The 15,717-nt window shown below is 38.1% G+C and overlaps 1 protein-coding gene across 18 annotated transcripts in view; it reads right to left on the bottom strand.

The window, feature by feature from the left end:
- The window catches only part of map7d3 (MAP7 domain containing 3), a 39,361-nt gene that overhangs the window by 4,441 nt on the left and 19,203 nt on the right, over window positions 1-15,717 (bottom strand). For 2 of the 18 annotated variants that reach the window (XM_058798730.1, XM_058798728.1), the window contains exons 5-18: window positions 15,464-15,572; window positions 14,813-14,908; window positions 14,002-14,103; window positions 13,378-13,473; window positions 12,559-12,654; window positions 10,977-11,102; window positions 8,215-8,354; window positions 4,068-4,204; window positions 3,657-3,904; window positions 1,652-1,787; window positions 1,182-1,362; window positions 995-1,099; window positions 828-881; window positions 626-698 (exon numbers count right to left, since the gene is read on the bottom strand). In XM_058798730.1, coding sequence (XP_058654713.1) covers window positions 626-698; window positions 828-881; window positions 995-1,099; window positions 1,182-1,362; window positions 1,652-1,787; window positions 3,657-3,904; window positions 4,068-4,204; window positions 8,215-8,354; window positions 10,977-11,102; window positions 12,559-12,654; window positions 13,378-13,473; window positions 14,002-14,103; window positions 14,813-14,908; window positions 15,464-15,572 — 1,699 coding nt within the window. The remainder of the gene's footprint in view (window positions 1-625; window positions 699-827; window positions 882-994; window positions 1,100-1,181; window positions 1,363-1,651; window positions 1,788-3,656; window positions 3,905-4,067; window positions 4,205-8,214; window positions 8,355-10,976; window positions 11,103-12,558; window positions 12,655-13,377; window positions 13,474-14,001; window positions 14,104-14,812; window positions 14,909-15,463; window positions 15,573-15,717) is intronic. The other 16 variants (XM_058798741.1, XM_058798740.1, XM_058798732.1 and 13 more) reach the window with 15 other exon arrangements.

A 15,717-nucleotide genomic window follows, 5' to 3' on the forward strand; every position in this document is an offset into this window, starting at 1 on the left:
TATTCTAGCTGCTGTGAGAAAAGGCTATAAACGATCCACCACCTGCAGGATCCTCACATGTGATAGCCTAGTAGCTGGGACAACTTCTTTATGTTTACAGACATGACATAATGACGCAGTGCCATGCTCGAATTTCCCCTGAAAACCTACCCGTACCACTCAAATTAGAAAACATTATTACAAGCTAACCGTTGTGAATCGGGCTAAAGTAAGGCAACTGTTTTGAATACTGGCTGCTTATGTACTTGCTCAAACATTGATTTTTGATAATCTTTAACCAAAAAAGTTACAGACTGCAGCTTTAAAGCCAAACTTAATGAGTCAAGACACAAAAATAGTTTTTGCAATATATATAATATAAAATATTGCAATGTCAGTTTTTTCAGTATTGTGCAGCTGTATGTTACATATAGTGAGAGACTATATCTTGAGACTTTTGGCATTGCCTGCCTTTTTGAATTTGCTTAGTAAATGTTTTGTAAATACTGTGTAAAGCAGGTGTTCGGTTTCATTTCAGCAATTCTCCTATAGCTTGTCAGTGAAACATCAGTCATCTGCTAGACAGAAACTCACTGTTGTTGCCAACAAAGTAATAATCTGCCATTTCTGGCATAAACAAACTGACCCTTATTTTCACAGTTTATTTGGTCCTCAGCCTCCTCTCCGTTTTCATCAGGAAGGTCTCTCTCATCATTACTCTGAGAGAACACGAAGACACAACATAAGTAACTTCTTGGGAGTTGAAACGATGCATGACAAGCAGATACATCATGTCTCAAATCTATATAACAAGCCATATGCTATAAAATTAAAGCTGGTAAACTTGCCTTAAAATCAAGTTGGTCTGTTTTTCTGGTTCTCTTCATAATTTCTTCAATTCTCTGCAGATGGAGACAGAACATTGAAGCAACTTGTACGATTCTCTAAACTATAGCTGCTACCTTAAATTCAAATTGTGTAAATGTCAGTGTCATATGATGGCATTGGTGTTTACCTTCTTTCTTTCCATCCGCTCCTGTTGGTTCCGTTGCATAATGCGTGCTCTCTCCTGACGCTGTCTCTCTGCTTCCTCTTGGGCCTTTGCTTCAGCCTCCTCGCGCTGCCATTGAATGAGCAAGGAGTCAATTATCCAAACAGAGCAGCTCTATTGGGGTTTCTGTGCAAGGGGACTGTCAACTCACCTCTTTCTGTAGCTCAGACTGTCTTTGCTGCTCCTCCAGCTCCATTCGCTGTCTCTCCTCCTCTGCTATACAAGCCTGCTCCTCCTCTTCTCTCTTCCTCTCTTCCGCAAGCCTCTTCTCCTCCTCTGCACGCCTCAAGCGCTCCTCCTCCGCCAGCCGCTTCTCCTCCTCTTTCCTCAGCCTGTCGAGACATGATACCTCAGGGCCTCTGACACTTCAAAAGTAAATAGTTTTAACACACCAAGCTGAGGATCACTTCAGCTTTGATGACTGCATAACAAACCTGCTCTTACAAAGAAGAAAAACAAGAATACAACTACAAACTAATGTCAGTGTTTTTGTTCTGATTCTTCAGAGTAATTGTAGGTTTAAGATCATAATACGTAATTGGCTAGTATATTTGGAAGTAGTCAAAGCAGGTTCCTGATGCTGAAACACAACACTGAAGCTTATCAAACAAACAAACAAACCTCTCCTCTTCTTCTTTCTGTATGCGGAGTTGCTCTTCTTTCTCTTTCTGCTCGCGTGCTAGACGTCGGTTTTCTGCCAGGATCTTAGAAGCCTCTGCAGCCGAGTTAGTTCCTGCGATAGCTTTGGAACTGGATTCTGTAAACACATATACATTAGGCATATTAACATTATCTTTGCTATTATTTATAGTTAATGAATTACTTTCTTCTGTAATAATAAACAATAAAATGCATTGAAAGACAGGAAAGAAAGTCTCTTTCACCAAGTAAAATTATAACAGATTTATGTTTCCAGCAGAGGGCACTGTGTCTCAAGGATAACCCTGCACACTGTATAAAAACTCAGTAACCCCAGCAGCATCTGACCTTGTTAGTAGATATCAAAAGACAGTTCATTACACAAACGGTGCTGGTTTGCTGCTGTAATAGCTAAAGGCTTTGTTTTGGCCAGACATTTGGCAAGGCAGGAAGCAGTAAAAAGCTGGATCATTTTCAAAGTTTATTTCCTATTAAACATTAGATGAAAGAAATGACCTGCTTCATCATCATGACTGCAGCATTTGGCAGAGGATCTTATATGTACTGTGAGGTACATTAAGGGGAGTCTGAAATGCAGTACTGTACTGAAATCCATCATGGTTCATCTTCTAAAACATTTCTGATAAACATGTTTAATTTATCATTGAAATTTTTCCCATTGGTCCTGAGAGAAACGTCAATTAAAATCCAAAATTAATTTCTAGTTAGAATTTAAAATCAACAATTGTGTGCAACAGTTGGGTTCAAGAAGTATAAAAACACCATTCATTTTCTACATAGGGGAAGTAATGTTTATCAATAACTTAACATGAGCTATGATGTTGTTAATCAATGGTCCAGGCTTTCATTAAAGCTGCCAAACCATATTATTTTAACCTTTATTTATTTTTATTTTTTTTAATAATTCTGTGAAATTCCTGGTGAAAAACTATATTTCCCATTATTCTGCAAATAAATTTCCACCAATCATGGAACTGAAATAAGCAAATTGCATTAAAAGAACTCAGGAGTGCCTGCTCTTTTTATGAAGTACTGAGAATGACTTCCTACATTCTCAAACTACTTAAATATGTGTGTGTCAATTAAAAAACTATATTGACTCAGGGTTCCAGACTCATTCTTCCCATTGGTCGTGCTTTTGCAACTAACTTTCTCAGTTGGTCGCACAAGCACATGATCTGGTTGCAATTTTTTTTTTTGGATTAATCAATGCATGCTGATGAACTTTTATCATAGTTTATAGTTATATGGAAACGATGCTTAACATTGAACCCTTTCTTTTTCATCAGTAGTATTATTTGTGTATTATATAAGCTGGGCTTCGGGAGCTTTCACTTTCGTATTCACGATCTTGTCAGGTTTTACAAGAAAAGATAATTGTCTGTTTTGCTTACATACATCTACACAACATTCACTTTTAAAGTCTAAAACAAAAGATGGACTCATTGTTAATCTTAATTAAAAAGCACAACAACAATAAAACAGTAGGATACAATGACAAACTAGCTTACTAAACGTTTATTAACAAAAATGAATAAGACGAGGCATGGCATACACCACATGCTGTATTATATACCGACTAATAAATTACAGAACGTTTAGCAAACACTGAGGAATGAAATAAAAATAAATAAATGTTCATCTTCTCTGGTTTAAGAAGCTGTCTTTTACTTTAGCTTGAAAACCATCCATTATTTTCTCAAATATTCGCTTCATTTATGCTGCGCGCACCTTCTACACTCTGCGCTGCACAGTTCAAACGAGTAGCGCAGGTTCGAATGCAACCATTTGGTCGCAGCCTGGAGCCCTGTGACTATAGAAGTGTAAACAACGTTTTAAAGATTGAACTGAAAACTTGTCAGACAAGAAAATTATTTTAAAATTCCCTTGCACTGTCAGGTATTTCATGGAAGGTATGGAAACCTAGATATTACCATTAATATTTTGTTTATTTGAGTTAACTCACCCTCTTTGGTCTTGGGTGTGGGTGTGGGTGCCGGGCTGGGCGTGCTGGTTTCTGGAGACTGTGGGGTGACAGGCATCATGGGAGACATATCCTTTGGCTTGGAGTCCCTCTTGCGAAGGGTAGGCGGGCCGGTGGGGGTGAGAGCAGGTTTCTGGATGGGTGGAGGTTTGGATGTGGCAGAGGGCTGAGGGGATGGAGGCCGCTGTTTCAAACCACTAGGGGAAGGAGGGCGGAAGTGTGGACTCTGCCTAAAGGACACAAACACAGAAGAGAAGTTAGAAGATGGGCTTACACACATTCGTACTATAGACAATGGGAGATGCAATTTGAGCAGCAGATTGTAAAGGTCTGAAATCGAACTATCATTTTAAAGTGAAACCACTGCAGGCTAAACCTGATCTCGGGTCTTACTTGGCTGCTCCAGGTGAGGGCGCTCTTGTGGTGGTGTTAGCCGTGGGAGAAGGAGATGGGGATCGGTGACGACTGGAGGGCGAGGCAGGGCGTTTTCCAACTGGTGACGTGAAGCGCTTCTCCGTCTCACCTTTCTGCTTTTACAAATGGAAAAAAAAAAAAAATAAGAGAGATCGCACCTCATCCACTCTATGAATTCATGAGCAAAACACTAAAACTGACTTTAAGATTTAAATTAGATTTTGAATCCCAGATTTCCAATGTTGTCTCAGTGATCAAATGTGATCTCTACTTTTTGATCCAAAAGTCTATGTAGTGACAATCATTGTTCAGCGTAATCAAAGCTAATTATCACTCCATTGCAGCTGGGATTTTACTGCTGTCATCAATCTGAAAAAGACTGTGGTAAACATGTCCTTTCAATCTATTTTAAGTCTTCTGTCCACATGCTCAGGGTGTCAATGGGACAAAAGAACTAAATGCAGGACAGGCTAATAAATGTGGACATCTTTTACAGGAAACCCTCCCCACATGATCACAGCAAAGCAGCGAGCATATCAGGAAGATCAGATATAGAGAGCTGTAAGGCCAAGCCACTGGTACAGTTTGGCCATCAGAAGGAAACATGTCGGATTCAATTTACATTACTCCAGTGACCATAAAATGCAAGCTCTCGTTCGCTTCCTCTTTGAGACACGCACTCAAGCTCGGTTAGGATTCATTATATGTAGGGCAATGTTTCAAATGAACTGTGTCTGAATGAATCACTGAAGTGGGCATTTCTAAATCTCTATATGAGGGATCATACTGTCACATGCAGTTCAGATCTGATTATGATAGAGTAAAAAAATAAATAAAATAAAGTCAGACTCAACATGTTAAGAGCCTAAATGCCCCTAAAAACTCCAAAGATTATCATAGTTTGGGGTCTGACTAGCACACTATAGTAAAGGCAGTAAAGATATGTATAATAAATACAATTATATAAGAATTATATAGTAATTTACTATAATACTAATTCTTCTATTTCTATAAATGCTGTTTTGTGGTTTCCAGAAAATATTAACTGTTTTTAACATTGATAATAAAAAACATTTCTTGAGCAGCAAATAGACTGGAGCAATGATACTGAAAATTCAGCTTTGCATCACAGAAATAAATTACATTCAAAAATGCACTATAACAGAAAAGAATTATTGTAAATGGAAATATTTCACAATTTTTGTTAAAACAAATGTAGCCTTGTTAAGCTTAAGAGATTTCTTTCAAAAGTGTTATAAAAATTCTTACCAACCCCAAACTTCGAAATGGCACTGTAGTTTAACATTTCCCTGTTTTGCTAAGCTAACAGCACAATGCTCAGTCAAACAGACTATACATAGTACATGCAAATATTGGGTGAAATAGGAAGTTTTTAATAAGACTGGACTATTTTTCAGTATTGAATTAAAAATTCTACTAAAGTGTGTTAAAGCTAGTGTTTTCAGCTACACACACTCCTGTGTTGTTGAAATGTGTTTAAATTTGGGCTGTGATTTCTGTCACAGGATATCAGCAGTTTGAAAAGAACAGTTTGGCACTTGGTCAAAAAGTGATTGATGTAACCCAGTTCCCTGTCTCTCCAGCGCACGTTGCTGCTGGAGCGGTCTTAAGCCTGGATCAGATAGTGTTATTCAGAAAGAACAGCTCACTGATTAACGTCAGGGATAAATCCAAGCTGTTTTGCAAAGCAAACCATAATATACGGACATATAAATGTCTGAATGAATACATATTGTTTTAAGGCATTTCAACTAAGGAAGACACAAATAACACGGAGGGTACTGTAGGTTCGTTAAACCTATCCTGGTAAAGAGACTGCGGATGCTCTGGAAATCAAATTATATACATATACCAAGCAGTACTTATACACTACCAGTCAAAGGTTTTTGAACAGTAAGATTTTTAACGTTTTTTAAAGAAGCCTCTTCTGCTCACCAAGCCTGAAATTATTTGATCTGAAGTAGGCATGGCCCGGGAATGAGATTCTGACGGTATGATAACCTTAGATAAAAATATCACGGTTTCACGGTATCACGGTATTGCGATTATAGCTCTAAAATATGTTATTTTTAAATGTCTGGGTAAAAAAACAACAACGTTTTTTCCACTGAACACAATACATTTTATTTTTAAGAAACATATAGAATATTTTGGAATGGTAAACATGTCAGGCTAAATAATTAATATAAATAATTGAATTCTTGTTAATTAAATTATGTGCAGTCACTTAAGTGAGCCTAAACCTGCAGCTCAACAATAATCAGAACATAAATTATTTTCTGCAAAAAAAAATAAATAAATAAAAATCCTTCTAAATGAAAAAAAATTTAAAATGCAGTCACTTAACCTAAACCTATAGCTCAATAATCAAAAACATAAATCAAAACAATTTCTGTAAAAAATAAAAAATGCAGTCATTAAACCTGCAGCTCAACAAGGTTTTTGGAGATATGCTCACTTTCTACACATTCATCTTTCAGTCCAAGTTATGAGCGGTGAGGTACAAAGATGTGTGCACATACACATAAGGAGAGTGCGCGATTGTGTCTCACACACACACACGGTCTCTCTCCGTATAACACTCAAACAGTGGCAAAGACACCTGAGCCAGCAGTTTGTTTCTTTTTTAAATGACGTGATTTTGAACAGATGTAAACAATGGCAGGAGGCTTAAAATTATAGACGTGATACCAGCTAAATTTATTGTTCCAAATCGCAGAAACTTAGTACTTTAGTCTGCTATTCCCCGCTCTGTGAAGTAATGTGAGGGAGGAAACTAGTTGACGTTAGCTAGTTAATTAGGTATGTTATCTGCCTCGGTAGCAAGCAAAATAGTATTTATTTCAACACTGAAACAACCGGCGAATGGGTCTCTGTCTTGATTGAGGGTGAAAGAGGGAGAAATGAAGACGACACAGATATATCGTTTGTGTACGACCTGGAAGTATTTATTTAGCGATCGGCGCCAAAACGGCATCTGTACGGAACATGATTGGTCTATGTTACCCGAGAAATTCCCATACGGCAGACTCCGCCTTTTTCGACGTGGGAAAAGTTCCAGGAATTCACCTCATGCGGCCATCATCCTACACACAGGTCTTCACTGCTCACAACTGAGGGAGTCCTGCACTTTCCGTCTTTGACGACACGTAAAAAAACTGCGCATACCACAGGAACGGTATAACAGAAAATTTTAGTGGTTTTGAAACCGTGAATTTTCCAAACCGCGGTATACCTTGAAACCGGTTATCGTCCCATGCCTAATCTGAAGTACAGCAAAAACAGAAACATGTTGAAATATTTGTACTATTTAAAATAACTGTTTTGTATTTGATTATATTTTAAAATTTAATTTATTCCTGTGATTTCAAAGCTGAATTTTTAGCATCATCATTCCAGTCACACGATCCTTCAGAAATCATTCTAATTTTCTGATTTGCTTTATTTCAAATAAATGCTTCAAAGAATCCTGAAAACTTTACTCAACTGTTTTAAATATTGATAATAATAAAAAATATTTCTTGAACAGCAAATCAGCATATTAAAGTGATTTCTGAAGGACCATGTGACACTGAAGACTGGAGTAATGATGCTGAAAATTCAGCTTTGCATCACAGGAATAAATTACATTTTAAAACACTCAAATAGAAAGTAGTTATTTTAAATAGCAAAAATATCACAATATTACTGCTTTTGCTGTATTTTGGATCAAATAAATGCAGGTTTGGTGAGCAGAAGAGACTTCTTTAAAAAAAAAAAACATTAAAATCTTATTGTTCAAAAACCTTTGACTGGTAGCGTAGGTGTTCCTTACATATGGAAAAAAAAGCACACATTGATTTTTCTAATTTGATCAAATTAGAAAGGAATTATATTTTAAATAAATTAAACTTCTATTAATCAAAGAATCCTACAAAATGCATCAGGTTTTACACAAAAATATTTAAAGTAAAAAAAAAAGAATTAAAAAAAAAAGTTTCCAACATTGATAAAAAAAAAAAGTTTCTTTAGCACCAAATCAGCACATTAGAATGATTTATGAAGGATCATGTGACACAACCCCCACCTATTTCAAAGTGGAAGTTGCCATGCATCATCTGCTCACCTGTGTCATACTGGAAATGGCATCTGCAGACACAGAAGTAGGCGGTCCTTTCTTTCGATCGCTGCTGCGACTGCGTAGGGGTCCACGGGCCAAGGGCTGCATGGGGCTTGCAGATGCTGAACGAGGACACAGGTGAGACTCTGGTAAAGGACACAGTCAGTGGTGCACAGCCAGGGACAGCAGGGAAGGGACGTCACAAGCAGCCGAGTGGGTGAGCAAAGCAAAGGTATAGGAAGGGACAGAAAGAGGGAGATATAAAGAGGAAGGGAGAAGGGGAAAGGGATGATAAAAGCACAAAACATTGGTGTATGTTAGATCAGTCATACAGGCTGATGGGGAACTGTTGCTGATAGCACTGATGGCCTCAGGTAAATTGGGTTTGATGGGTGGGTTGGTGGGTGTGAGACAGAGAGAGATACATGGCAGGGGAAAGATAGCATCCTGGCCAGACATTGGTCACCAATATGCTAAAGCACACCATCTGCACCAAGCAAGCACTTTAGGGTGTAGTTTTATTAAGATTAACAATAGCACAAATTAAAGAACATTCACTCACTCATTCTCCCCTTACATCCACATCAGGGACACCAAACAGCATAAAATGTACTCCAAGCCAAGTCTCGAAATGCCTTTTCACTATCTCTGACATTTGTTTACGACTGTTGCATTTCATTGCATTTATTGGCAGTTGTACTGAACTTTCAAATTGGTCGTGAAGCAGCAGTTACCCTCCGCTTATACACAAATTAATGAATAATAAATGTATGAATATATCTACAAAAAACAAATCAATGCCAAAACGTCTAAAAAAACCCCATCAAAATAATTAACAATTACAAATGACTTTGAACGTAATTCGTCATAACCACCCATTTTACAGAAATAGTGGTTAAGGAATCATGTTTTATTGGAAAATTAATGGTAATTCTCACTTTTTATGCTGGTTTCAGCATAAAGGCAAAATTAGAAGAAAGAAAATAAAATAAAAAACAGCACATCCTACAGTTGGATTTCCCTATTCATTTCTCCACAGGAATGACAAGAATTTTTTTTTCTTTCTTTTTTAAATTTGTTAATTGCTAAATTTGCAAAATCATAAACAAACAACCATATAAGCCACTGTTTGCATGAAAATATTAACTGCCACAAAATCACCAGAGCATTACACTTATAAATTACTGACAATAAGTGAATAGTTTCATATTAAACCATCATTCCTTCAGATTTTTTGGATCTTTGCTTTTTTTTTTTTTCCTCGAGTTTTCAAATATTTTCTTTGCTTCAAATCAAAGTTTGTAATGTGCGACATCTTAAAGCTGATTGGTTTACTTAATCGTTTAGAACAAAAAAATCCCTATTAAGAAAATGAATGGGAAAAATACTTTTGAGCAATGAAAATGTGATCGTCACTGTTGTGCTCTATAGAGATGGTAGCTGATCAGGGGTTGCCCAGTATCTTTTGGTGGAGGTGAGGTGAAGTGAGGTGAGCAGTATGAGCTGACCTAAGGATTGGGTCTGCTATGACAGTGGGATATCTGTGCTAATCTCAACACACTATAATTAACTCTGACTGTTATCATCATGGAAAGCCTATAAATGTAATTGATCCATAAGCTGATGATTCATAATTCTCTGTCTATTTTAAGAAACCAATAAGACAGTTCAGATACTATCAGACTCAGTTATGCTGATAGCATCAAGTCAACATCAAACCCTGTCGAACAAGTTACATATCGAGTATGCATTTCCGTCTTTGCTGGGAATCTTAAGTGAGTTTGGTAGCTTTGGGAACTGAAGATAGTTTAGGGTGATGCTGCTGGTCTGCAGGGGCCGTGAGCTGCTCTGTATGGATCAGCTGGGGATTGAAATAGCAACAGCAGGGCGCAGATTCACACCACTCATTCCCTCTCACGCACAGAACCGCTTGGCTAATCAGCTTACAAAAGATCCCTCAGCAATAGCCCTTGAACACCTTGCAAATGTTGATGTGTGCATGTGTATTTTAGAGAATGAGAGCAGGGTAAAAACTAGTGATGCACTGAAATAAAAATGTTAAAATTATTGTGCGCGATGGTGAAAAATTATTTGGGTATATTTCTGCAAGTGACTTGAGGCATCAAATGCTTGAACTGATATAGATAATGCAATAATGTACGCACAAGTGACATTTTACACAGCTTTTTGATTCAAGGTAAAGAAGAAAGTATGCTAAAGTTTGGTTCTGTATAAGGCAATCTTGCATTCCATCTGCGCTTTTTTAAACTGATCTATGTTCACATGTACAGACGTATTTGTCCATTCTATCACAGGATTTCTCCATGTGAGTCACACAGAGAAAGTACACGTGCCTCATGAACTGTAAATGCGAGCTCATTTCTGATAACATCATCAGATGATATCTAAATTTTAATCCAATTAAACCTGGAACAATTCAAATGCACTCTGCTTTGGTTAATGTAACAGTTTCTATTATAATTTCCAGGGTATTTTTGCTTTTGGCTAAAAACAGTCATGAAAAATTAAACCGCATTCTGGCAAAAAAAAAGTTAAGACAAAAACATTTCTGTGCATCCCTAGAAAACACTGCTAAGCTTGTAAATCACACATTGCATGTATAACTTAATAAATGTGATTCAAGCATTAAAGGATTCTAGCATGCCCAATACAACACGCCAAACAAGCATCCCTGCAGAGCGCCTTTAATCTACACACAAGTGGAAGGTTCCGGTACGAGCTGAGCCTCCCTTTCTCTCTAGTGTTACCTTGGGTGTCGCCTCCTTCGGCGGACAGGGCCGCAGCACTCTTGCTTCTAGCTAGCGAGGCCTGGGTGGGTGTGAGCAGCCGACTGAGGACACTGCTATCCACGGGGGCAGCCAACGAGCGGCGAGCTATAGACACGGTGTGCCCGTACACGAAAAACAGCAGACCAAAGGGAAAAGAAAAGAGAAAGGTTGAGGAATAACACAAAAGAGGAAGGAGAGGGGAATGACACCAATGTGATTTAAAATGCAAGAATCAACACAAAAACCAAGGAGAAAAGTGCTTTAAATATAAACGGTAGATGTCATTTGAGACTCTCAATGCTGGTGAGACAAAAAGAATATTAGTGAGATAAGAGGAAGGTGATTGGGAGCAGGACCAGGGCTGTGGAAGTGGAGGTGAAAACAAAAGGGAAACAAAGCCAGGACTAAAGAGTAACTTGAAAAGCTTTTTGAGATCCATCAGACAAAAGTCTAATGCTTGAAGTCAGGCATTTTTAATTTGAGGTATAGATCGAATTTATGTTCGAGTTAAATGAAGAAATTGATTACAGGTCAGCATCTGATCAGTCTGGTCTCTACTGCATTTACAGAATCTAAAAATTTGATGAATTAATTTGATACTGCTTGTAGTACACTGCAAAACTGTAGCAGCACATACTAACAGGGTGCAAAAAGCTCTTGCTGTCATGAGATCTATGTTTGTAATCAGTGTTACAAATCAACAGTGGGGAAAAACTGAAAAATGAAGGAGTAAAAACTTAATATCCCTTTTGAATGATCCATTTCTTTTCTTTTCCCCAAAAGCTGTGAAGCTTTTGATGATCTGACTAAGGGAGTTCAATAATAAGGAAGTGCTCCAAACATGGAGAATGTTGGTGTCTACCTGAAAAAGTGTGCACTGTGATGGGGAAATTTTCAAGAGTGAATATATAAATCAGGAGTCCATAGATGTCCTGCTAACATAAGATCTAGAAATAAATACAGCGTTCCTGTAAAACCATTCAGTATTTTGCATATTTAAACCTGGAATGACAACAGACACACTCGCACATTGAAAACAGCCATGGCACCAGGGGCCAAACTCCTCGGTTAATGTCATATGGGAAGAAAAACAGCATAATGTTCACACAAACAAAAACACATTGTATTTACATACACAAAGAGCTCATTCCTGGTGAGTAGGTCAGTTAGTGAGAACTCCCTGAGAGAACGAAAAAGCAACAAGGAGAGGTTAAGACAAATTGGAAGCTCAAGGCAGCAGCACACACCAACCAACGTGTGGACAAAGTAGCATAGACATTAGCGGATTGTTATGTTTCTGGTTGCACGATGATTTGATGCACGAGTGGAAGGATATGGCAAGCAAAGAACATAGGGAGAAAGACTCTGCACGTTTATAACCACAAACCAACCCTGTAAACCCCATGCTCCCCCCAACATCCCTTATTACCCAAATATCATGTTCTGTTGGCTGTGGATTAAACAAGAGCAGGGCAGACCATAGACGTGAACACAGTTTGCGCTTATTTATTAGTAAACGGCGAACAGGCATGGCGAAATGTCCCAGTAGGGATTTAAGCACCTGATTCATCTGCTGTGGATTTCTCTGCTTTGGTGGTGGGCTGTGTTTTAGCCCCTACTCGAGAGAGGGAGGAGCTTCGCTTCTTCAGGATTGGGCCTACAGACAAAGTGGACAGGGAGGCGTTAAAATCATTCAGGAAGCAAGGCCTGGCCTGTGTCTAAGCTTACACATGCCACTTGCAGTGAATGAGGAAATGGATATTTTGATGAGAACAATGCAGCTACACTCTGCTTTATAATTCTGGTTGTATTTATAAACTGTTTTCAGTTTAATTACAATGTGGAGGATTGCATTTGTAAATGTTTAAGAGGTGCATGTTGCCTGTGTAAGCTCCCTGCATACACCTGTTTAAATGCTTTTTACATTAAAACTAGATTTTCAGAATGTCAATGAGTAAACTGCTCAGTAAATAAAGCAAATAAAGGCTCACACCCTTAATTAAATAAAAATCTTTTATGAGACCTTGTGATTGTTCATCATTATTCTCAGAAATAAAGTTAATGGGACAGTTTATCCAAAAAAATAATAATTCTGTCATCATTTTACTCACTGCTCCAAAGCTATATGACTTCTTTGGAACACAAAAGAAGAAATTGCGGATACTTACATGGAGCTTTTGTTCTTTTTTTAAAGCTTGAAAGCTCCAGTCAACAAATGAATGGGAAATGACAACTAGTGCATTATTCAAAATATTTCCTTTTATGTTTCACAAAAGAAAATCTTTCAGGTTGGGCACAACATGAGGGTGTGTAAATGAAGACAGAATTGTAATTTTTTAACAAATCCTTCAAAAGAGGAGCAGCACTGGTAGTTTGGCACCTGTCTTTTCCACCTGAGGCTGCTTATGCACTTCTTTAGAGGCCTGAGGAACATTGCTAGGCAACCGGTTCAAAGACGAACTTCTCCGCTTTGCACCTGAGGGACAAAAGAGAGCTCAGCTCCTGAATCGAGAACATAGGTTTCACTCAAGAGGGACTGAAGACAGACTTCAAAGATAAAACCACCAACACAAAAGTGATCTAAAATCTTTTGAGGAATCACACTAAAATGTGCCTGCAGAGAAGGAAATGAAGAGGAGACTCCAACACAAACAGTGTTTGGTGTGAAACTGTCTGAGTCATGGCTGGCTGCTCCTGTTAGAGGAAAAGGAAACTGTGGATAGAAACAGCATGTCTGCAAAAATCATAAGCTGCCAAGATGGCAAAAACACTTACGGTCCCATTCAAATAAACACAATGCTGAATTTGCATTTAAATAACATTGTAAAATGAAGCTCATCAAGCAAACCACAGGGAGAGGCACCTGTGTGAGACATGACTTGTGACTGATTTCTGTTTGGATCACATGACCAGCATTAAAAAGTATTTACTCATGCTCATGTATCAAAAGAAGTCATGCTGTATGGATAAGAAAAGGGCAGGAGAGGGCAGGGAGGGCACTTACTTTTATCGGGAGAATTAAGGAGGGTGGCTGAGGATGATGAGAGACGCTTGCTGATGACTGAGTCAGTCTGTTTCAGGTTTGTAGTAGAGGAAGAGCGCTTGTCTACGGGTGAGGGTAAATACGCACACAGAGACAGACAGGGAGTGTAATTAGAGTTACAGGGGTTTGCACGTGCTAAACTATTGTTAATTACACTAATACAAGCTGGTTTATCTACATTTTAAAGACAGGGTAACAACTGCACATAAAAAAATAAAAATACTCAACAGATAAACCTGAAATTGCGATAGCCTTATATGTCTGTTACATTCTAATAATATTTTAGAAAATATATTTAAAAGTATATATATATATATATATATATATATATATATATATATATATATATATATATATATATATATATATATTTTTTTTTTTTAATTGAAAAATTAATATTTATAAAATCAATAAATAATCAGTATTTTGCAAAAGTTTCAACTACAGCAAACTCAGTCTAAAACATCAAGCAAAACACTGTTAGTAAACATTCAAAGGGTAATTAAATCTGGATTTAAAAAAAAAAAAAAAAAAAAAAACAGTTAAAACTCAAAGCATCATGCATCCCAGAAACCAGGTAAGTGTTTCGAAGAACTCACTCTTTGTTACAATCCCTGGAAAGTGAAGAAATTGTATTATTTATAAACAACTTAGTGAGTGAACGAGTAACAGCCAGTACAGCCCCAGTCAGATTAGTGCACGTATGAGCGAAGAGGAGGAGTGGGCAGTTTGTGTCAAGTCACGCCATGGGCAGGCAAACTGTATAAACCACCTTGTGACGTCTGGTTCCTGGGTGGCTTGGAGGCTGGAGAAGCAGGGGAGATTACTATAGCAATCGGGGAGGAGGTGGAGCCACTGTCACTTTGTCCTGTGGGAGGGGCAGGGACAGACAGGTCGCTATTGGAAACACTCTCTCCCATGAGAAGGTGGAAAAACGCAGCTGACAACAAGAGATTTCCATCCCTGTGGTGTTGCACACAACCACCAACAAACAAACATGACTTGTTAAAGGTGAAGCGTGTCATTTTTGGGATGTTTGGGAAATAGTTTCTGCTATCCCAGTTCAAAACACTGTGGCTTTATATAAAATAAAAAATAAAAAAAAATCAGCAACCAAAGGTTTAATTGGGGAGGGACTACCTGTTTTGCTGACCAATGGCATATGTGGGTTTCAGGAAACTGTGTGAAAACTATAATACGAGTCTAGTGGTGTGCAAATTACACACTTCACCTTTAACAACAAACCACTGCAATCAGGATTGTCAAAAGATTTTGATTATTCATAGATTTATAAGTTGTAACACACTTGGGCAGACTGTAGGACAGTCAGTGAAGGAAGGCTGTTCAAGTTTTATAAAGAAAAGCTGTTGAACATATTGTCAGGTGCTTCCGATGTTTTGCCATTTAGGAAAAGCAGTCATACCATTTTTGTTGTCAGAGTCTGAAAGTCCACCCCAGGACCATCTCTTCTGTCTCTGCTCTACTCGCTGGCTGCGCTCCAGGGTACGTCTCATCACGGCCTCATAGTGCTCCTACACACACACACACACGCACACACACTTTGTTAGACAAATAGAGCCATGATACATCCTGTGAGCTGTGCAGCAGTGGACCATGGAAAAGGTGTGGGTGTCAATACTAAAACAAAGTCCATGATTCCAGGCTATTTTGCATGTT

The sequence above is a fragment of the Onychostoma macrolepis genome, chromosome 14 (genome assembly GCF_012432095.1).
Source record: "Onychostoma macrolepis isolate SWU-2019 chromosome 14, ASM1243209v1, whole genome shotgun sequence".
Taxonomy (NCBI): domain Eukaryota; kingdom Metazoa; phylum Chordata; class Actinopteri; order Cypriniformes; family Cyprinidae; genus Onychostoma; species Onychostoma macrolepis.